This window comes from Heterodontus francisci, chromosome 20 (assembly GCF_036365525.1).
Source record: "Heterodontus francisci isolate sHetFra1 chromosome 20, sHetFra1.hap1, whole genome shotgun sequence".
Lineage (NCBI taxonomy): Eukaryota > Metazoa > Chordata > Chondrichthyes > Heterodontiformes > Heterodontidae > Heterodontus > Heterodontus francisci.
The window spans coordinates 64,027,991-64,051,206 of record NC_090390.1 but is presented as its reverse complement, the minus strand read 5'-3'; the positions used below and the strand labels follow the sequence as shown (position 1 = coordinate 64,051,206).

Genomic DNA, 23,216 nt, shown 5'->3' with positions numbered 1-23,216 from the left:
TTTGCTTTGGACAGGCAGTTGGGGTTTGGACAGTGTTCTGAAAAGGAGTTTTAAAAACCAGCCAAGAGAGTGGTCACCCCAGCTCGGCCTTTTCCATCTCTCTAAAAAAGCCTGCCAGCTTTTCCATCTCTTTGAGAAGCTCTTAGAAGCGAGTGTAAAAAATAGATAAATAGAGACATTGATGTTACATTCATCCTGAAAGGCCTGCTTGAAACCCCTGTTGCCACATTTCTCCTGAGACTTTGGAAAAACCTGTTGGATAAATCCTCGATGCGCCTGAACAAATTACTCAAGAGAAAGATCTATGTGACAGCTGTCTACGCATATTTGGGCTGCCAAACCAGAAAAGGGACAATTGACATCTTTCCATATCTTTTTTTTCTTCAAGAATTGGCAAGTATTTGGCCAAAGTATTCTTTTTTGTCTGTTTGTTGTAACAGAGCTCTAAGAAGTGTAGCCAGATGCATCTGCAAAGCATAAAGGGAAAAATAGCCATCCTTACACAAGGACAAGGACTGTAAAACAGCTGCAGTTGCAGTTTAATGAACCCAGCCTGCTGAATAGGCAGTGTGTGAGATAAGATGTGCTCCGAATGAGATTGTGAGACTGCTAGATAAGGACAGATAACAAGAACAAGGCCAGCAGATGTATTTTGTTTTGCTTTGCAACCAGCACTAAGCAAAACGGAAGACTCCAAATCAGGGGTGTACGTGACTAAGGACATTCTTGATGCTGGGAGCAACTGGATAAGGAGCCTCCGCAGCGAAGACCATCATGGAAGGGAACCCGGAGTCCGGAATTCAGTGAAGAGAGCCCATCGGGAGGGAGACTGATCACCTCGCCTCACAACGAGTAGTATTTAAGTCCAAGCTGTGCGTCTTGTGATTTATTGTAACAAGTAACCAGTAGTTTAACAAGTGAAATAATGAGTAGCCTAATAAGTGATTTAAGTATCAATAAAAGTGTTTATACGAAGTTCCTCGTGTAGGTGCCTTTTGTCCGCCACGTCAGTTGACACCCTAGTTTGAGGGTCAACAGAAGAAAATCTCTATTTTTTCCAGTTAACCTGTGTGTTTGTGTGTGAGGGGCTCAGGTAAAAAGGGAACTTTCATATTTCAATGTGTGTGTTAATGCTTTGCTTCCTTACTGATTAAGTCTTGTTTTTTAATAATGGGATAATGTTGTTGTTTATGGAAGAAAACTGGTGTGTGTATTTTATTCTGGGATAAAAAATAGAGTTTATGATTAACTGGGTAAACATTTAAATATATGTTGTGACCTGTGGAGAAGTGGAACTGGGAAAAACAATGTTCTCCTCCCACTTTGGTCATAACAATTGGTGTTGGATCAAAGTTCTTAAATTCCTTACCCAACACCAACATGAGAGCACAAACACCTCACGGACTGCAGTGGTTCAAGGAGAAGGCCCATTAGCACCTTCTCAGGCAATGAATTCATACATATTGTGTGAACAAAATATATAAGTAATACCAAAACATAAAGACTTGCACCTATATTGCAGCTGTTCTGTCCCAATGTACTCCATAGCCAATGAATTACTTTTGAAGAGGAGTTACTGTTGATTTTTTGCAGCAAACACAGAGCTGATTTGCAAAATATAAGATCCCACAGCAGCCTTAAGCTGAATGACAGGTAAATTTGCTTTGGTGGAGTTGATTGAGGACAAATGTTGGTCAGGATCAATGTTCGCACTAAGCTGCACATGTGTGTGGCACACAGCAGCATGGAAGTTACTGCACAGGCCTTGGTACAGTTTATATACCATGCATGCGCAGCCAGGCAAAAAATAAATCAGCCATGCACAACGACAACATTTTACTGGGAATATTGTCCAGGGTACCAAAACTCCCTGCTCCTCATCAAGCAGTGTTATTTGAACAGGCAGATGTGGGCTTGGTTTGATACCTCATCCAGCAATGCAGCACTCCCTCAGTACTACACTGGAACACTAGCCAATATTTTAGGGTAGATTTTAGTGGTGACAGAAGACCCGGTCCATTTTGAGAGCTGGGCCTCATCAACACACAGCCAATGGGCTGCATGCAGAGAAGTATGACTGAGCAGTGTGTACCATCCACAAGATGCACTGCAGCAACACACCAAGACTACTCAGCACCTTCCAAACCCGCGACCTCTACCACCTAGCAGGAAAAGGGCAGTAGATGTGTGGGAATACCACCACCTGCAAGTTCCCTCTCCAAGTCACACACCATCCTGACTTGGAACTATATCACCATTCCTTCACTGTCTCTGGGTCAAAATCCTGGAACTCCCTTCCTAATAGCACTGTGGGTGTACCTACCCCACATGAACTGCAGCGGTTCAAGAAGGCAGCTCACCACCATCTTCTCATGGGCCATTACGGATGGGCAATAAATGCTGGCCTGGCCAGCAAAGCCCACATCCCTTGAAATGATTTTTAAAAAAGGCAGCATACAGGCTCCAGGTTGTTACAATATCAGGTGGCACAGCCACTCCTTGGGTCTAGAAAAAGGTGAGTTGGGAGGTAAGAGGAATCTATTGTAGCAATGGCCAAGATTGCTTTTGCAGAGTCTAAAGGAGCACGCTTGCTCCTCCCCATCTCAGAAAATAATTAAAAACTTATCTTCTGGACATCAGTTTGACTATACTGCCAGTGGAAACTGTGTGCATCATGCACAATGCATGCTCTGCCTAGTTGAGTCCTAAAACAACAATCGGTATCCAACATACATCTTAGGACCCCAATTTGCATGTTAAACAAGTCCACTGACTTGCTTGGGCTGGCACTTCATTCATCTAGCTGTAAGCCCTTGGGAAAATAGGATTGGCTACACTGTAGGTGGGAACAAGGTAGTAAGTTGTTCTAGGGAACAATCACCCCATTTCTGCTAGTCGGGAAGTCTCAAAACCTCTCATGTGCTTAACTTTCTAGCGTGAGGTTTGTGTCCACAACCTTCTGACTCAGAGACCGGAGTGCTACCATTGAATATGTTGACATTTGCTTAAAACAGAGAAGTAATGGCAGAAAGCTATTGATGTGATCCACAAACTTAGCTCAAAACAGCTGGCTTGTTTCATTTTTCTTGTTTTTCATTCCATGTGTACATAGGAAAAGCACCAAAACACATAAATCTTTGATAATGATATTGGAACACTAGGTAGATAAGAAGCTAAAGCTGTAAGTTATTTTCATAATAGTATAAACTCCAAGGTCAGGACTTTATTCACAATATCGCCTCTTCAGCAGTCATTTGTCAGGGAAGGGTGGTGCATGCACATAATATGCTACATTCAATATAACTGTGAGGATTTATCTCTCCATTCATCCTCTAGTGGCATTGGTCTTGCTGTCATGCTTGGTTTCCTGACATAGAGTTGAGTATACTGATGATTAGCTTGTATTTGATGTTGTTGGGTTGTGGAGGAAGCATTTAATTTGGAGATAGTGGAATTCTACTCAATCTATAGATATCAATTCGCAAAGAAATCTCACCTGATACAGACCTGCACTTTTATTAACAGGGCTAATGTTTCGCCAGTAGTTAAATTTAGGATTATGGATATTTGTTAGTACTGATACGGATTTAAATAGAAGCTTCTGCTGGGTGAGTAAGGAGGGTGGTTAATCTAAGAGAGAAATAGTCATGTGGAATGACTTTACCTTGTCGACAAATTCTTCAGATAGCAAATACTCTGATTGCAGAATGTCCTCGACAATTACATGTCCAGTCCAAATCTTGAGGTACAATGCATGGAACATGTTATTATTCCCAAGGCTTTAATAAGCATGTGCATGTGTTGCAAATCCAATTGTTTATCGCTGAGTAATTTATTGCTTTTTCCATCTGGTTCAGATATGAAAAGAATTTCTACTGCGTTCAGATAACATTTTGTATGATGTTGCCCAAACAGACATGCAACATCCTCTTCATCTGCATTTAATAAAACAAAGCTGAACACGACTTTTTTCTTGGTAGATTCGTTGTATTTTCTGCACAAATGCTATTTACTTCAATTAGTGTTACATCAATACACTATGTGCTATTGCATTGTATTCCCCTACGAATAATCACTAAATAACCAGAATAGGCTGCTTATATAAAAGCAAAATACTGCGGATGCTGGAAGTCTGAAATAAAAACAAGAAATGCTGGAACCACTCAGCAGGTCTGGCAGCATCTGTGAAAAGAGAAGCAGAGTTAACGTTTCGGGTCATTGACCCGAAACGTTAACTCTGCTTCTCTTTTCACAGATGCTGCCAGACCTGCTGAGTGGTTCCAGCATTTCTTGTTTTTATTTCCGATTAGGCTGCCGACTGCTTTTTTAATGTACCATTTGAGGAGTCAGGGGCAGTACATGTAACTGCTATTTGCACTGTTTCAAAATGTATTTGTCTCCCCCATTGGTTCTCTGCATTCCACTCCATTGGTCACAATGATATAGGTGTCATGTTAGATCAGCTTTTTGCCAACATATTTTTTGAGTTGGACACTTGGAGGTGTGTGCGTGTACGTTTCACCTCTGGTGGTCTTCCTGCCGATTTTCCATCTCTGTGATGAAGAGCTAAGGTTCTGCTCTGTGCCTTCGATTGTTGTTACTCCAGTAATTGGAAACTCAGCTTGTGAATTGCACCTTTGCACTTTACAATACCTTGCTTTAGCACATCAAACTTAATAGTCCTGAGGGCAATTTCATGGCAGTTCAAAGAGTTGAATAAACAGTCAGGGTACTGACCTGTTGCTTATTTATTCAAAAGGTAATTTATTTATGAGGTTAGAAATGGTCCCTTTACTACCTTGGCCAGTTTAGGTGTGATTGACTGAGTAAGCTAGCCCAAGTTACTGATTTTGAATCTTTGGTCAAGAATTGAAGTTCTGATCATATGATCAAGGAAACTGAACTTGCTTTCCTTGTAAAGCAGGTTTCAAGCTTAAGAGACTTTTAAAAATCCAGGCAAATTCCCGATATGGTGTGGTTTAAATTACAAGGGATGCAAGTGAGAAGATTGGTATGTGGGGTTGATCTATTATAAAAAAGGGAGAAAATTGTTGGGCTGAATAGCTTTTGCTTTTCTAAAATTTCATGTGGTCTAAAAAGGTTCTCGTGAGCAAACTGGGTTATTTGTGACAAAGCAGTCAGGGTGACATCCTCTAATATGTCTTATTTAGATTAGGGTCGAGATTCAGATCGGTGTCTTTCCTGATGCTTTAAGGACCATCTGAAATGGCCACAATCCTCAGTGCTGCTCTTTCTGTGATAACCTGTGAGAAATTATAGATAACACTTAGAGGCCTGTCCGGTTATTAACTATGAATATACCTTGCTGCTTGGGTCTGTATAAATGGGTAATGCTGAGTAATCTGCCAGAGAAACAATAAAAATTGGTGTTTTAATAATAAGCAGCATTCAGTGAGGTGTCCTGTATTTTAATCTTTGTTAAATGGAGATAACCATAACACTGTTATAGACAAAATACTAGAGCAGTTTGGTGACCAACTTATTTTATTGATTTCTAATACGATATAGCACCATTGAGTTTGTAACTTATTACAAGTCAGTTTGATTTATTTGTGAACTTCCTGAAAATATAAAACCATTTTAAAAAAATCTTGATGCAGCACATCTAACACTACCAGGTAAACATAACAATGTACAGAGGTGGATACCAGATTTTATATACAAAATACTATAATATCCAGTCATTTTTCTAAGCACAATAACGTGTAACGTATAACGTATTCTCAGTCTGAACTAAGCTACAGCACACCAGACTGATTTAAAATCTTGATTAAAGGACAGCAAAAAGATGTAGTTAGCTTTCTTATTTTACCTATTTTAAAATTTCAAATTTAGGTGAGAATCTTTTCGAATATCAAAATGACAGTTTTAGTGGTTGTCCAATAGCAAAGCTCCTAGCTACAGGTCCAAACAGGGATTAATATCCATTTGGTCATTACTTTAACTCATCATTCTCATTCATTGCATTTGGTAGTCGACCTATTTGACTTCCTGGGAGGAAAATAAAACTGTGCCATTCACACCTCATAGATGCTCACCTCCTATTTGATGAACAAAGTAGCAATGAGGCTGCCTATTGACAGGACCATATTCCTTTCTATCAACTGGAAGAGGAGTCTGGGAGTAGGAGACAGCGTAGAAAGTTAAAGAGGAATTAGAATTAGAACATTACAGCACAGTACAGGCCCTTCGGCCCTCAATGTTGAAAAGGGAGTAAATCATTTATTTTTAAACTATGGCCAATAACGTCAATCAAGGGCAGAAAGAGAGAGGAACAAGAAGCAAGACTGGTGTGAAACTATAATAAGGACCTGTCTGATTGATATTGCCTCATACACTGAGCTGAGTTTAATGCAGGCGACGCGGGTCCCGATACCAGGCCAGAAAGGCAAGGGGAACCCTAACTTGGCCATTTAGTGGACCCTTGGCTGCATTTCATGACAGGCAGTTAACTGCCTAGCATCAGGATCCTCGTTCCTTTAAGGACAGGGATCCCGCCTCCAAGAGCTGCCGGCCAATCAGAGGGCTGACAACTCAGCAGTAATGGGAAGTGCCACTAGGAAAGGTACTGCAGCAGACCCAGGACCAGGAGCAGTGCTGGAGGCCCGGAGTGCAGGTAAGTGAGGTAAGTTGGCCCCGGCAAGAGGCAAGGTGTTTGTGCAGGGGCAGCCTTTGCTGCCAGGGGCTGACCATGGGACCTTTGTGGACCATAGATTGCCCAAGAAGGAGGGCCCCCATCCCACCACCCCCCACCCCACTCCTCCCAGGCCGCAGGGAGGCCATCTGGCTCTACTGGGACCACACGGTGGTGCTCCCATGAGCTGCTTGTAAAAATTGAATGGCGTCGGGAAGGTGATGGGCACTCCACCCCCCCAACTTCCTTTGTTATTTTATGGGCCTCCCCATCCCCTACCTGCCCGTCCCTAGAGGGCTGATAAAATTCAGCCCAGTGTGCAGAGTTTAGATATGTGAGTGTATGTACTGCTTGACTGTAAAGACTGGTCATTTAAGTTTGCAACTCGGGACTATTTCATTGGTCCCACACTTTGCTCTCAGTTCTACATACATAGAAAATTTTAGAAAACTTTCCTTCTGGTTATCTTCTCGTGACACATTTGTGTCAATTTTTCCATTATAAACTCTTTGACTACATTTATGATGGAAACTGACATAAAATGTTGTCAGTCTACAATTACACCCTCCCACCAGTGGTGGTACTATAGCACCTTGGTTTTGCATTTTCCAGCACCTCAGCCTGTACCCCAGAAAAACTCTTATGCCCTGACCAACTCGAGTTCTTTGCTTCCAAATTTCACCAATGATTTTGCTATGCTATAGCGGACAGCCATAACGGCGAGGCTAAAGTGTGGCAAGTCGAAGAGACTTAGCAGTTGGCAGGAAAAAAGACAGAGGCGCAAGGGAAGAGCCAACTGTGTAACAGCCACGACAAACAAATTTTTCTGCAGCACCTGTGGAAGAGCCTGTCACTCTAGAATTGGCCTTTATAGCCACTCCAGGCGATGCTCCACACACCACTGACCACCTCCAGGCGCTTACCCATTGTCTCTCGAGATAAGGAGGCCAAAGAAGAGTATTTAACAGTAAATAATATGAAATCAAGTATTATATAAAAATAAGGATGGGAGGTATGTCCTTAAAACAGGGACTGAATTATATCTGCATGGCTTCATCCAAATTATTAGCCACCCATCTAAGTCCACTTCACTTGAAGGTTGCACTTAGCCCTGTAATGCTACAGAAGATAGACTACTGTATAGAGATTGTATTTGTAAGTTCTGCCAAGCCATACTGATAAACTGTATATGGTCACATATTTTGTTTTAATCTATCTCTATACAAGATCTCTTGGCCAAATAGTCAGGCAACGCTGCATTGCTGCATGTCTTGTATGTGTGAAAGGTCACACAACAATCACATGTTGATTCGATTGAATCACCCATTGAAACCAATAGACTCCTGTTCATACATTTGTTCAAAGTCAGTGCTCAGGTTGCTACTTGAACTTTGCGCCACGTATATTCCAGATTTAACCATGTTTAGAACAGCACATAGTAGCAATGTGATTACAAGAAAGTCAGTCGTTAGGTGAGATCGTGTAAATTACTTACAAACCCTGCAGGTGAATGACTTCCATGAACCATACCACAAATTGTTGCTTTATAGAAGTCATTACTGTTCTGACGTTCGGTCTCTTAAATTCCCTCAACGTTTGAATCGGTTCTTTGTGAATTTTTTTTAATGGCATATATTCTATGGAGGAGGAATGACTTGCAGTTTAAAGCATTGGTGCTGCAGACTACTGGAAATCAGTATCACTGGGTCTTACTGTTCACTTTGCAACACCAGTGAAAAACAAGTCAAAAGAGCGAACAGGAGAGGTGGGGGTGGGGGGTGCAGTAAGCTCAAGGAAACCAAACAGACTAAGACAAGAAGAGACCTGAAGAAAGATAAATACATCCAAGAAAGGAAAGAGACGGGGAACAGCCCAGGATATAACTTCTGACATCAAGCGACTGGGGTGATTTCAGGCATGCACACTCCTAAATAGTTCTAGAAATGACGAGCCAGGGCTCCAAATAACTAGTATACACAGTCTGTATTATAATTACATAGCAATGATAAGCAGTACTGTCATCCCGGTTCAGAATGCAATTCACTCAAGCCTATTATAAATATCTATTACAAGATCCACAAGTGTTGTGGTGTTAAATAAAAAAAAACCCTAGTTCAAGCTTGAGAATTATAGATATTTTCAACAATATATAGAGCAAATTCAAGATATACAGACAGCAGTTCAAGTTAGAGTGCAAGCAATTTGCTCCTAATTATATCTAGATTCCAGTGCCTCTTATCACAAAACAATGCTATATATATATTTATGCAAAATAAGCTGTTTAAATCAAAGCATTAACTTAAAGCTCTAGTGCTGGAATGAACTATAGAAACTATGATTGAAAGCGTAACTATCAATAATGTGTAGCAGCTTGTATAAATTTACAGAAGTCATGGTTCTTAAATATAATTCTTGTTTCATCCCTAGGTATGTGAATTGTCCATTAGTCCATAACATAGGGCCAATCAATACTATTTCTAGAAGACACCTGCTCATTTTTCTGTTCTAAATACAAGTTACTTGAGTTGAGTACTTTTGTCTGAGGAGTAATTCATTTACTAATCTCAACTCTGACCTCCTGAGCGTCCCTGATTTTAATTTCTCCATCATTGGTGGCTATGCCTTCAGCTGCCTAGGCCCTAAGCTCTGGAATTCCTTCCCTAAACCTCTCTGCCTCTCTTCCTCCTTTTAAAATGCTCCTTGAAACCTACCTCTTTGAAAAAGCTCTTGATTATCTGCCCTAATAGTTCCTTATCTGGCTGTCAAACTTTGTTTAATAAATGCTGGGGTGAAGCAACTTGGGACATTTTACGATGTTAAAGGCACTATATAAATGAAGTTGCTGCTATTATTGAACCTTTAAATCACACTTTGAATCTTTAGAGAGAGAAATTTTGGTTGTCATCTGTTTCTATGGAAAAGTAGTACTTCCCCAGAATAAATGAAATGAACAATGATTGCACAGTTTTTCTGCTATTGATAGTTTCAGGCAAGCCCCTCATCTACCAAGACTGAGGCACACATTATTTCACCACATGAACAGTAAATCTTAAAATTGCAAGCCCCTGACTGCAAAGACATTTGCATAGTAACAGACAGTGTTGGAACAATGAGGAACTGCCCCAATACACAGAAGAGACCTGGTCAAACCAGTCGGTCATGTGACCACCTGCTGGCCAACTAGGGGAGTTTTAAATTGGAAAAACAGAATTGGAACTCAGAAAGCCCTGTGCTCATGGAACTGAAGCAGAACCTCTCCAGTCCTGCCAGCCTCCATCTCTTTCCCACAGAACTGAATCTTGTGAAAACACGCAAACCTCAAAGAGAGAAAAGTCTCGTAGGTGAACAAGGTTTAAGAAGAACACTTGGCCCCGACAAACAACAAGACTACCTACAATCAAGTGAGCTCAAAAGCACAGTAAACAAGAAACTCTTCTGATATTGCCTCAAACCCCTCTCTACTATATTTATCTCTCCTCGTTTCTGTCCCTATTTGCACGTAGGCATGAACCGTATTAGAGTTTAAGTAAGTTTAATAAATTTCACTTTTCTCTTTTAAACCGAAGAAAGGCTGTTTATGTTCATTTCTTTGCCTTATAATTGGAAAGCTACGAACAAGAATTCACAAAGGGGAGCTCAAAACACAGTGTTTAAAATTAAACTCTGTTACAATAAGACTGGGTGAAGATAGTAACAGACCCCTAGACACCTTTCTCACCTGTAACAATAGATATTTTTAATGTTAGCAAGAAGCTATTTTCTTTCTTAAATGTATATCCAGATTCAACTTAACAGAGTCATCAAGACACCGTCATACTATTTAAAACATAATCTATTTTAACCCATCTCCTAAATTAAAACACAGCTCCATATGCTAAAATAATCTGTAATCAGTTTCACCCCATTTGGTGATGAAGCACACTCCAACCATTTGACTGTGGTGACAGTTCAGTTAACTAATCAGGGTTACTTGGATAATCTCTACATTAACTTGCAGATTAATTTCTTTCTCATATGTATAACACACATTACTGGACAGGGAAATCTCCAATGTAATGAATCTGCTTGTTTAATACAGCAGAGCAGTAAATTTTAACCTTTATTTTAGAATCAGAGCTCTATGAAGACAGAAATATTTAACACACCTTACAGCTCTGTACTTTGTAATCACAAAACTGTGCCGTGGTGTGTGAGAAACAAGTTATCCGATTTGATAGTTTGTATGGCTCAGTCAAATATAACTCAATGTAATAATCACATTGACTATATTTTAGAGTGAAGATCTATAGCATCGAGATGTAAGCAAGAGGCAGTGCTACACTAGACAATTCTTGCAGTCATTCTGGAGGTGCCCATGAATTGCAGTAAGCTAATAGTACATCAAACATACCTTATTAATAGTGTTTTCTTAAGAAATGTAGGTACCTTTTCAGTTGTTTTGTTTAAAACTTTGGTTCATTATCTGTGGAACTGGAAAAAGATCACTCAATTTGGAATTCACTTTTGTCATTTTAAAAGGTTGACAACTCACTGAAACTCAGCTCCTTGACATTTGTGTTTTTGGACTCATGGGCCCAGATTGAAGAGATGAGTTTATGTGAAATAGAACAGTATGGCTCCTGTTAAAGTAATGGTTCTTCATTCTTTCGGTGTCCATATCTCTTGCGAAACCTTCTTTTACCTCTTCTGTTCAAGTGACGCAACTTCCTCTGCCTGCGTCGATTCCTATGTATCCTAGGGAAATCTCCGCGGGGTTCTGGATTGGTAATTCCTTCATAAAGAACAATCAAAAGAGTTTAAAGCTTGTCAGGCTTCAGTGAAGTTCCCTTGCCATCCCCAGTTTTTTTCACTTTTTCTACACAAGTTCTATCATCAACAACATAAATGTTAAAGGATTCCAGTGCACAGGTTGGGTAGAGTAAGAAAACGAAGGTCAAAATATGGCTACAGGACTGGTGCAGGAGGGAAGGGTTCACATTTGTGGGCCATTTGAATGTTTTCTGGAACTGATGGCCTTCAATTGAACTGAAATGGGAAAAATGTTCTTTGCAGAGAGTCTGAATGGAGCAGTGGGTGGGGGGAGGGGGAGGTGGTTGTGCAGGGTGGGGGGAGGAAATATAAAAGGAGATGGGGAAGGTTTAGATTTGAGACTAGAGAGGAATGGCAGGTGTAATTAAATTACTGGAAATGAAGCAGAAGGCTAACCTGAAAGAAACTGAGAGAAAAGACTTTGGGGAGAAAGAGAAAAAGTCTGAGATAGTGAGAGATAAACACGCTTATAAAAAGAGGCAAGGAATATTTTTTTAAAATAACAAAAACAGGAAAAAGGTAGTTTTGGACACTTAGCTATAGAAAGGACATTAAAGCCATAGAAAACATACAGTGCAGAATTACCAGGATGCTGCCAGGGATGGGTAACTATAGGTATGAGAAAGGCAATAGAGGATGTAGGCTAGGAGATTTAATATAAGTTTTGAAAATAATAGAGACTATTTTCTTTAGTTGGGGGATCAATATAAACTGATCACAGAATGCTTTGCCATAGGGAGTGGTTGAGGCAGATAATTGCATCTTTTAAGAGAAAAGTGGATAAATGCTTGAAATAATGGTAAGTCGATGAAGAGAGGGGGACAGTTTTAGTTGTGTTTTAGATTGCTGTAGCAAAGAGCTGGCACTGACATAATGGCCTTCCTCTGTGCTGTATAGGTCTGTGGTTCTATGGTATACTTGAAAGGGGTTGAATCAAAACAAGGTTACTTTTCATCAATACAAATAGCACAATTGTCAACAGAACAATATTCCTTTTGTGACTAGAAAATGGGCTAAAGTGGCTGTTTCTGGGGGATGTGGCAATCAGAAGGTGTGTACCCCTGATTTCTTGCTTCCTAGAAGTGATTTTCCCACTAAGGGAGTGGGATTGGTCCCAAGCTCTGTTTCTTCTTAAATAAATCCTTTATACATTCAGAATAACTGAACACAGATAGACACACACACAAACTGGAATGTAAATACTTGTAATGCTGCTAATCTATAATGCATAATAATAGACAAGAAACAAGGTAAATAGAAACCAAGGAGAAAACTATCTTGTGTGATATTTTACGACTGATCATGTATCCTAGTTTCAAAGATCACAAATAACACATTTTACAATTATGATTCTTAGTCAAATTTATTGCATTAAAGTTTTGAGGACTTGGGAGTGGAGCAAAAAAGTAATTTTATTTCATCTCAAATTGCCACATGTAATTAACCAGTTTGAAGTACAATAACTGCTGTTATACAAGTAAATTTAAGTCATTTCACATGCAGCAAGATTTCCACAGATAGAAACAAGATCAATGCCCACTAATCAATTTTTGATGGTGCCTATTGAGGGTCAGATGTTGGTCAGGCCACTGGGAGAACTCCCTGTTCTTCTTCAAATAGTATTATGATGGGGTATTTAATGTCCACCAGTAAAGGCACCTCCAACAACAAAGCACTGAATTATCAGCCTAGATTATGTGCTTAGGTCTAAGGGTAGAGCTTGAACCCACAATCTGAATCAGAGGCAAGAATGTTATCAACTGCATGAAGCTAGCATTCAAGAAATATAGTCATTGGGGAAGGGGGAACGGGAAACAATTTAGGTTTGGCACGGTGGGAGTTGGTTACTTGGGGCAGAAGATTTGCTTGAGGGTCTAGAAAATGGAGATCCATTTACATAATATGGACCTGCCTCTCCAGACAGGATACTTGTACGTCCCTAAACCCACAGCGGTTAAAACAGAAGCAGGCACATTCACGGACAGGTGGCATCGGGTTTCCAATATTTGTCAATTTAACCCCCTCTACCACTGACCTTCTCCCATCCAGTCGTGGAGGGAAGGGAGGGGGGCAATTAAAATCCCCCCCATTAACTTAGCAATGCTTTAGCCTGTTAATCCAACCCATCTATTCTAATCATGTGTGCAACATAAGAAATTTTAGAAAGAGGATAGTGCCAATAGGTCCAACAAGCTTGATTCTTTTTCAAGGATCAACTCAGCCTGCTTGCCTTATTATAAGCTCTTTCCAGAATCTATTGTCTCCTGAATGCATTTTAATGGACTGCTTCAAAGACCTACCCTTGTAACTAAATCCACTGCTCCATTATCTTTTTGAGTGAAGTAGTTCCACATGGCTTCCATCTTAATTTCATAATATTTAATAGCCTGGATGTTGCTGTGGTAATGACAGTGAAACTGGCAGCATTCACCAGCATTAAGCCACTGAAACTGACAGCAACTTTGGGATTCCGCACGTGCACAGAATAACGTGGAAATCCAGAATTTGCCGTCAGTGCGTGTATGCTCCTCCATAGGGTGGGCTGTAGAGTTTCCCACAAAGTGTAATCTCCCTTGCAATCATCATTTAGCAGAACTTCCTTTCTAACATTGTTAGTCTCGCTGTCAGACCCTGGAAAAGAGGGTGAATATTTCAACGATTGGTTGCCTGCCAGGAGCTTGATTTATGGGCCCCCCTGAGACAGGGCCAGAGGTGGGGGGGGCCCATATAATTGCGATGGGAGGTGGGGGGCCAGAGGGCCCATCGCCTCCCTGTGGCCAAGCGATTTTGTTGGGGTTGGATAGGCCGACGACATCCTTCTCGCTCAGAGGCCAATTGAGGCCCTTAAGTAGTCCATTAATGGCCATTTAAGGGCCTCTTCCTGCTGCCGCTGGGATTTAACTAGAGACGGGGGAGCCTCCGCCATGCGTGGAGGTTGCCTAGTAATAAGAGGTGCCCTCCCTGTGGTGGGGGGGGGGGGGGGGAGGGGGCAGGTTCCCTCCTCCATGGTCAATCTGTGGCCAACTGTGGACCTCAGCCAGGAAAAACTCCACCTCAGTGGAACACCTCCCCCTGCAAATAATGCCCATCTTCCCAACCCACCCTCGCTGGGGCCTTCCAGACCTGCCCAGGCGACCCCGCCTGACCTACCTCTGACCCGGTCTCCAGCACTGGGCCTGTGTCCAAGGCCGCTGCAGTACCAGCAATGGCCACTGCTCCCAGTGGCACTGCCGATACTGCTCAGCTGCTGGCCCTGTGATTGGCCGGCAGCTCTTGGAGGCGGGATCCCTGTCTTTCAAGGGACAGTGATCCCAGCGCCCGGTACTTAAGTGCTGGAACAACGTAAGATCACGCCGTTGGGGGAGACTTGGAAAGGCCGTGTTGGGAGCCCCACTGGCGCCACAATTCCAGCCCCAGTTTTCTGACATTACTGAGGCTGCATGGCAAGACATTCCCTTGATTTGGTGCCAGATTTAAACTGCCATTGAGAAAGGGGTAAACCATGTCACAGAGATCGCTAGATCTTTATGGGCAGTTTTCTTCGAGTCAGCAGCAACCACCCTTGCAGCGCCCCTGACTGTAAAACCTGGGTCATCGTGTTCTCTTCCATTTAAACCTGCTGCTGCAGTGGAAATTTGCTTGGATCAATTTTGCCAATTTCCTTCACAATTTTGAGAACTTCAATTTGGCGTCTCCCATTCTCCAAAGAAAACAAGGCTAGCCCAACTTTCATAGCCTCTCCACATAACCCAAACAATGTGTAGCAGTATTTCAGAGGCAGCTTGTCAGTACACCCTTATTCCTAAAAAAAGGCCCAACATAATTGCCATATGGCAAGTCTTATCTCAGGACCTGTTTTGTTTCCAACAGACTATGGTTCATCAAGACTTGAGATCTGGCTGCTGAAGCACAATTTTCTAAATCCCACACTTGAATATACATATAGTTATATGAATTAATATGGAGCTGTAGCTTACTGAAAAATAAATTCCTCGTAACATTAGGTTCTCAACTTCCCAGTGGTTTATTTTCATAAACCCTTACCTCCCATCATGTGTCCTTTACAGCTTGTTTCAAGAAAAGTAACACTGATACTCAACCAAGAAAAGAGTTCAAATATTTATTATTCTAACAAATGATCATTTTAATACAGCACAAAATAAGATACCGCATTGAAGAAATCACAGGATTACCGGAATGAGATGCAACATCAGTCTTCTGAGACTGGAGATAAAGCATGTTGTTGGGCAGCATAGGGAGCTATACCTGACCTGGGAGTGCTTGATGTTTTCTATGTAGAAACTTAACATTCCCCAACATTGCCATCCTTCACCTTCATGAAAATAGACAACAAAGCCTCTATTTTTAACCTCAATATCAGAATGGAATCCGCTATTTAAACAGTATGACCTTTAAGAACATAAGAACTAGGAGCAGGAGTAGGCAATTCAGCCCCTCGAGCCTGCTCCGCCATTCAATATGATCATGGCTGATCTCATCTCGGCCTCAACTCCACTTTCCTGCCCGTTCTCCATAACCCTTCAACCCATTACTAATTCAAAATCTGTCCATCTCCTCCTTAAATTTACTCAATGTCCCAGCAACCACCGCACTCTGGGGTAGTGAATTCCACAGACTCAAGACCCTTTGAGAGAAGTAATTTCTCCTCATCTCTGTTTTAAAGCTGCTACCCCTTATCCTAAAACTATGACCTCTTGTTCTAGATTGCCCCACCAGAGGAAACATCCTCTCTATGTCTACTTTGTCAATCCCCTTAATCATCTTATATACTTCAATTAGATCTCCTTTCATTCTTCTAAACTCTAGAGAGTAAAGGCCTAAACTGCTCAATCTCTCCATAAGACAAACCCCTCATCTCTGGAATCAATCTAGTGAACCTCCTCTGAACTGCCTCCAATGCAACTACAACCCTCCTCAAGTAATGGGACCAAAACTGTAAGCAATACTCCAGGTCTGGTCTCACTAATGCCTTGTACAGTTGCAGCAACACTTCCCTACTTTTATACTCTATTCCTTTAGCAATAAATGCCAAAATTCCATTTGCCTTCCTTATTACCTGCTGCACCTGCATACTAGTTTTCTGCGATTCATGCAAGAGGACACCCAGATCCCTCTGCACCGAAGCACTCTGACATTTCTCTCCATTTAGATAATAATTTGCCTTTCTATTCTCCTGACCAAAATGCATAACCTCATACTTATCCACGTTAAACTCCATCAGCCAAATGTTGTCCCATTCACCTAACCTATCCATATCCATTTGTAAATTTCTTATTTCTTTATTGCAACTTAATATCCCACCTATTTTAGTGTCATCTGCAAATCTGGCTATAGTACCTTCTATCCCTGCATCCAAGTCATTAATATAGATTGTAAATAGTTGGGGCCTGAGGACCAAACCCTGTGGCACCCCACTAGTTACATCTTGCCAACCAGAAAAGGATCCATTTTTCCCGACTTTCTGTTTTCTGTTGGTTAGCCAATCCTCTATTCTCTATCTTTAAACAGTGTCTCACCAGCCATCTGTTTTAGCTGACTAAGTGACACTGGCAATTTATACCAAGTTGTGGGCAGTTATGTGCCATGATAACAGGATAACTAAGAAGGGGTTAACTGCCCAAACTAACTTTGAATCTTTAGTGGATCAAGTCAGATTTCTGTGGCCATCTTGCTTTAGAATAGGTTAAGATTATAAGCCAATGAAGCATGTAAGTTTGTATATTTATTAATACTCTATTGAAACCAGTAGGTAGAGAAGACTTCATATTAATAGAGCATGATGCAGTGCACTTAAGTGTATGAAATTAGAGGTAAGATGGGAAAAATGGCAAAGTCTTAGCCAGACAATCTAGGAAATTCAGAACCTGTGCCACTACCATGCGCACTGTAATGGATAAGATGGGTAGAGGCTTGGAAAGAGGCTGCTTTTTCTGGTTCTCAAAGATAGACAAGTACATGATATCAACCAGCCCAAGGAAAACAATTTTAAAGTGAAAGGATTATTGAACCACAAGAATATTCCAGTGACAGTGTAAAATGGATTTAAAATGAGGACTGAAACTTAATGCTAGGAATAACTAAAAATAAAGCATGAAGAAAATTATGGGAGAAGATTTCATCTGTGTGATGTGTGCAACAAAATTATAAACCTATTTCTAAATAACTTGTTTATGAATTCACCGCACATAACATGCAGAGAAAATATTTTAAGACCGTTAATTTCTCTAAAAAGATTCTTTGAATCATAAAATAGAAAATGTATTTTGAGGGCCTCACAGCGCAACAAGCTCTAGGTAGAAAACTGGAACTTTGTGGCTTATTATATCATAAATTGGAACTGGAGATTAAATATGAGTTCTTCTTTGTTGCTTTTAACACCAGTTTCATTTGAATGTGAATGTAGCTGATCCCTCTACTTACCAGTACCTGTCTGGTACAGTTTTGCTGTTCAAGATGGGCCTCAGTGCACTGCTTTGTTATTTCTCTTGTCTCATTGCTTTACGGAACTTTGTGCATTGTTATTGCTTTATCTACATAGTTGTTAAGCTAGTGTTGAAAATTACACAGGTATCATTACCAGACCAGTATTTGTAAAGGTCAATTCTGCCATTGAAACCAGTGGACGATGCTGAAGGAAATATGGGAGAAACAAAGTTTCACTTAGGGTGAAGAAGTATGGTTGGCACAATAATAAAGTCATGGTTTGGTGCAGAGACATTACCTTTCAAACTAAGGGATTATTAAGGTGTTGTTTGGCTGCAAAAACTGAGAATACTTACTGTGTTCACAATGCGCTCCCTCCCAGCCTTTGCACTCACAACGATAGCTTGCATTGTGAAGTATGCACGCTCCTTCATTCATACATGGATTTGGTTTACACAGATTAATTGGTGCTTTGGCCACTGTTGAGACAATGCAGGAGATTGGTTTTTAAAAAAATGAAACAGAAGTATTATCCATTACTGTCATGCTTAACTTTTCACACCTTTCTCCAGTCACCTCACCTTCTCTTTGCCAGCCATTGGGTTCCTGAACCATAAGCATACATTTTACTCTTCATGGTCTTTTCTGTCTTGAGGTATAAACCAACTTTTCTTTGGTCTAATCACTCACTACTTTTTGAACACAGAGGTGGTGGAGTTGAAAATTAAAATATGGGTATTTTCTTCATGCTCATCTTTCCCAATGTCAATCGGTATGGCTGCTACACAGACCTACACAGGTAATGCCGCGCAGTACAGGTGCAGGAAGGGAGTGAAAAATATTGAGCCACTATAATCTATGCATTTTGCCAAACGAAAACCCTTAGACATCAGCACATATAAAACTTCACACACGGGACTATGATATGGTCCTGCATTGTATTAAAAAAAAATCACCCCTTGGTTCTGTTGTTTTATGAATATTAAACTGCACATTTTAGAGTGCTAACCTTTCCCAAATGAGATGTGAATGCTTTTTACTAGAATACTAGGCAAAAAGAAAGTACACACTAGGTTCCAAAAATAAAACAGGGCTCCAATTGATCTAGAAAAAGACAAAGTCCATCGGTGTGAGTATTGAACACTGGGCATGCACTGGGCAGTTTCACTCAGACCACATGCTGACTTCTTTAATTTAGGAAACGGAATCTGTAGCGGAGCCTTTCAAATACAGTTCCCTAATTACATTGGTTAAAATTATTAATAATACACTGGCACACTATAGACAATTATATTGCAGACTAAATTGGATAGTCCCCAAAAATGGATGAAGGGATCGCAATTCACTATTAATCAGTGCCTGGTGATTGCAATGCAGGCACTATGCCAACTGTGTACTGCCTGCTCATTCGATTGATCTCTGCATCCAGCCAATGTTAAATGTGCTGTTCATTGGCTGGACGCATCAGTAGGGGGCATGTGGTGAGACACCAGGCACGAGTGGGCTATAGCAAGGCAGGGGGCAAGGTTAACGCAGGTGGCAGCTTGCTGGAGGAAGAGGTTGCACATGGATTCCACTGGAGAGGACTGAGATGAGGACCTCAATGGGGCAGCCTACAAAAAAATATTGATAGGTATGCACAACAAAATGCTTGGTACATTGGGAAGTCTGCTGGAGAGCCTACTGTTAATGTCAAGAGGCACGAAGGAGTCCAGAACTAACATGGCAAAAGGCTTTGCAGAGCCCATTCTTTACAGCATGGAATTGGTGACCAACTCCTTTTGCACATTGTGGACCCAACCATGATGCAGTGTCTGATGGTTGCTATCACAGCTTCCATTGCAACATAAGCAGCAGCCACCCAATGTCTGAATGCTGCAGTACAATCTCAGCCTACTGTTATGTAAAGTCAGCTTGCTGCCATGCAAGCTCAGACTGCTGCCATCTCGATTGTGGATTACAGTGTGCAAAGAGCCTTACAGGGTGTCACAGCAGTCCAGTAATCTTTTCTTCCAACAATTACTAGGGGATTGCTGAGGGGCTGCCCCGGGGGAAAGATAGTGGCTCAATGGAGAGCAGACCTGCTGCCATCTCTCAGGATGACAGCATTCAGCCACCCCTGCCACTCTGCCAGTGCCCTTGCAGCTGCTTGTCAGCCAGCCAGACCAGACTGCTGCCGCCCCTACTGAGATGGTGCAGTCCACAGCTGGGCGTCGAGCTGCTCTAGGTTATCCTGCAAGGCCATCTGCAGTCTCCTCCACTGAAAATCTCAGCCTTCCACCAGTTACACTGCAGCTACTTGGATAACACTGTATAGGAGCACTAGGACAAGCAAAGGCACACCGACGACAGGCAGTAAAGGAATGCACAAAGGTGATTAGTTGACTTTTGCATGCAATATGGCATGATGTCATCTATAAACTTGGTTTGGAATGTTTATTTCGTGAGGGCCTTTTCTTAGCATTGTGGCCAAGCGTACACTGTGATGGTCAGTGACAGTGGTAAGGTGTGGAACTGCTGGTGAATGGAAAATTAAGGTTGCAATTACTTGTATTGCTCTCGAATTAGTTCTTCAAGGACATCCCAGGTAGAAAAGGGTTGGCTATGTTTCCTCCTCCCTTCCTCTCCATTCTCCTCCTCCTCAAGCTCCTGCTCCGCAGCTGCTCAGTGTATAGCTGGTGGCAAGGGCTGGCCCTTCATGATGGCGAGGTTATGCAACATGCAGCAGACCACCACAAATATTGACAACTGCCATACTGAGGACTCCTTTGGAGGAATCCAGGCAGTGGAAGTGTTGTTTCAGCATGCCAATGATCTGCTCTATCACATTTCATGTGGCAGCATGGCTTTCATTGTATGCATGCTGCCCACGTGTGCATGGTTTACGCACCGGAGTCATCAGCCACTTTGTCAAGAGATAGCCCTGGTCACCCAGTAGCCACCCTTTGGTTTGCCATATTTGCTTAAATGCAGTTGACACAGTGGGCTGCCGCAGAATGAAGGCATCATGACTGCTGCCAGGATACAAGGCATTGACCTCCATGATGTACTGTGTATGGTCACACACCAGTTGGATGTTGAGGGAGTGGAATCCCTTTCAGTTCCAACAGAATTAACATACAGCGCTAGCAAAACAATGGACATGCCGTCAATAGCACCCTGCACCATGGGGAGGCCTACAATCCTAGGGAAGCTGTGTGATCACTCTGCCTGATTTTCTGGCAAGAGAGAATGAAATGTAGTAGCTTTCTTTAAATAGAGAGTATCAATGATCTCTCTTATCCAACAGTAGATGGTAAACTGCAAGAAGTAGCAAATATCTCCAGCTCCTTAGGATGTCCTCACTAAACACAGCTGTCTCACACATTGTTCCTCATGGAGGTTCAGGTAGGAGATGTGCTCCCTGAACATCCTGGGTGGATTTGACCTCCTGCTGAGAGCCCTTCATCTCTCCTCCCTCTTCAAGCAGCTTGTCCTGCTCTGTGTGGCCTCTGTTTATTCCCCAGTCATGCTGTATTCCAAGGGGAAAGCCTATGTAATGCAGGCCCCCACCTGCCAAGAATGAGGCACACAATATTTCACCACATGAACATCAAAACTTAAAATTGTTGCTGGGAAGAAAAGAGGGCCTATCACAAAGAATTGCCAGGCCCCTCACCAGAAAGATCTTTTTTGCATAGTAACAGACAGTACTTGGAATGGACATAAATATACATAAATGATTTGGAGGAAAGTATAGGTGGTCTGATTAGCAAGTTTGCAGACGACACTAAGATTGGTGGAGTAGCAGATAGTGAAGGGGACTGTCAGAGAATACAGCAGAATATAGATAGATTGGAGAGTTGGGCAGAGAAATGGCAGATGAAGTTCAATCCGGGCAAATGCGAGGTGATGCATTTTGGAAGATCCAATTCAAGAGTGAACTATACAATAAATGGAAAAGTCCTGGGGAAAATTGATGTACAGAGAAATTTGGGTGTTCAGGTCCATTGTTCCCTGAAGGTGGCAACGCAGGTCAATAGAGTGGTCAAGAAGGCATACGGCATGCTTTCCTTCATCGGACGGGGTATTGAGTACAAGAGTTGGCAGGTCATGTTACAGTTGTATAAGACTTTGGTTCGGCCACATTTGGAATACTGCGTGCAGTTCTGGTCGCCACATTACCAAAAGGATGTAGATGCTTTGGAGACGGTGCAGAGGAGGTTCACTAGGATGTTGCCTGGTATGGAGGGCGCTAGCTATGAAGAGAGGTTGAGTAGATTAGGATTATTTTCATTAGAAAGACGGAGGTTGAGGGGGGGACCTGATTGAGGTGTACAAAATCATGAGAGGTATAGACAGGGTGGATAGCAAGAAGCTTTTTCCCCCAGAGTGGGGGATTCAATTACTAGGGGTCACGAGTTCAAAGTGAGAGGGGAAAAGTTTAGGGGGGATATGCGTGGAAAGTTCTTTACGCAGAGGGTGGTGGGTGCCTGGAACGTGTTGCCAGCGGAGGTGGTAGATGCGGGCACGATAGCGTCTTTTAAGATGTATCTAGACAGATACATGAATGGGCAGGAAGCAAAGAGATACAGACCCTTAGAAAATAGGCGACAGGTTTAGACAGAGGATCTGGATTGGTGCAGACTTGGAGGGCCGAAGGGCCTGTTCCTGTGCTGTAATTTTCTTTGTTCTTTGACAAAGGGGCCACTCCCTGCTCCAATTTAATCCACAATGGACTTTTGATTACCCGACATTGAAGGTGGAGAGGCTAGCGTTCCAGGTTAACTGCTAAGATGGCTGAATACACAAACAGACATGGTCAGACCAGCTTAGTCACATGATTAACTGGCGGTTGGAGTTTTTTGAATTTGAACTTGCCACAGAGTTTTAATACTGAGAAAGCTCTTTGCTCCTAGACTGAGAACATCTCTCTCCTGTCCGCTCTCATCTCTTTCTCACAGAACTGAAGACCCATTGAAGACACATGAACTCCAAGACAGAAAAGTCTCCTACAGTGAACAAGGTTTAAGAAGAATACTGGGCCCCAGTGAAAAGCAAGACTACTTACAAAAGGACACTAAGTAAGAAGCACACTAAATAAGAAACTATTCTGATATTGCCTCAAACATCTCTATTTTTATTCTGCTCTTTTCTGTCCCTATTTGTATGTGTGTAACACGTGTGCATGCTAGTGTGGGTGCGTCGTATATCCATAGGCAATAACCGTACTAGAGTTTAAGTTTAAGTTTTAATAAATTTCATTTTTCTTCTTTAAACCTAAGAAAGCCGTTTATGTTCATTTCTTTGCCTTATAATTGGAAAGTGG

The 23,216-nt window shown here is 41.8% G+C and overlaps 1 protein-coding gene across 1 annotated transcript in view; it reads right to left on the bottom strand.

Annotated features, from left to right (window-relative positions):
• Positions 1-9,029: 9,029 nt before the first annotated feature.
• Positions 9,030-23,216, bottom strand: part of vwa2 (von Willebrand factor A domain containing 2) — an 83,082-nt gene continuing 68,895 nt past the window's right edge. Inside the window, 4 exon segments of the mRNA XM_068053376.1 lie at positions 9,030-10,696; positions 10,699-10,716; positions 11,337-11,426; positions 18,265-18,387. Coding sequence (XP_067909477.1) covers positions 10,608-10,696; positions 10,699-10,716; positions 11,337-11,426; positions 18,265-18,387 — 320 coding nt within the window. The 3' untranslated portion in view covers positions 9,030-10,607.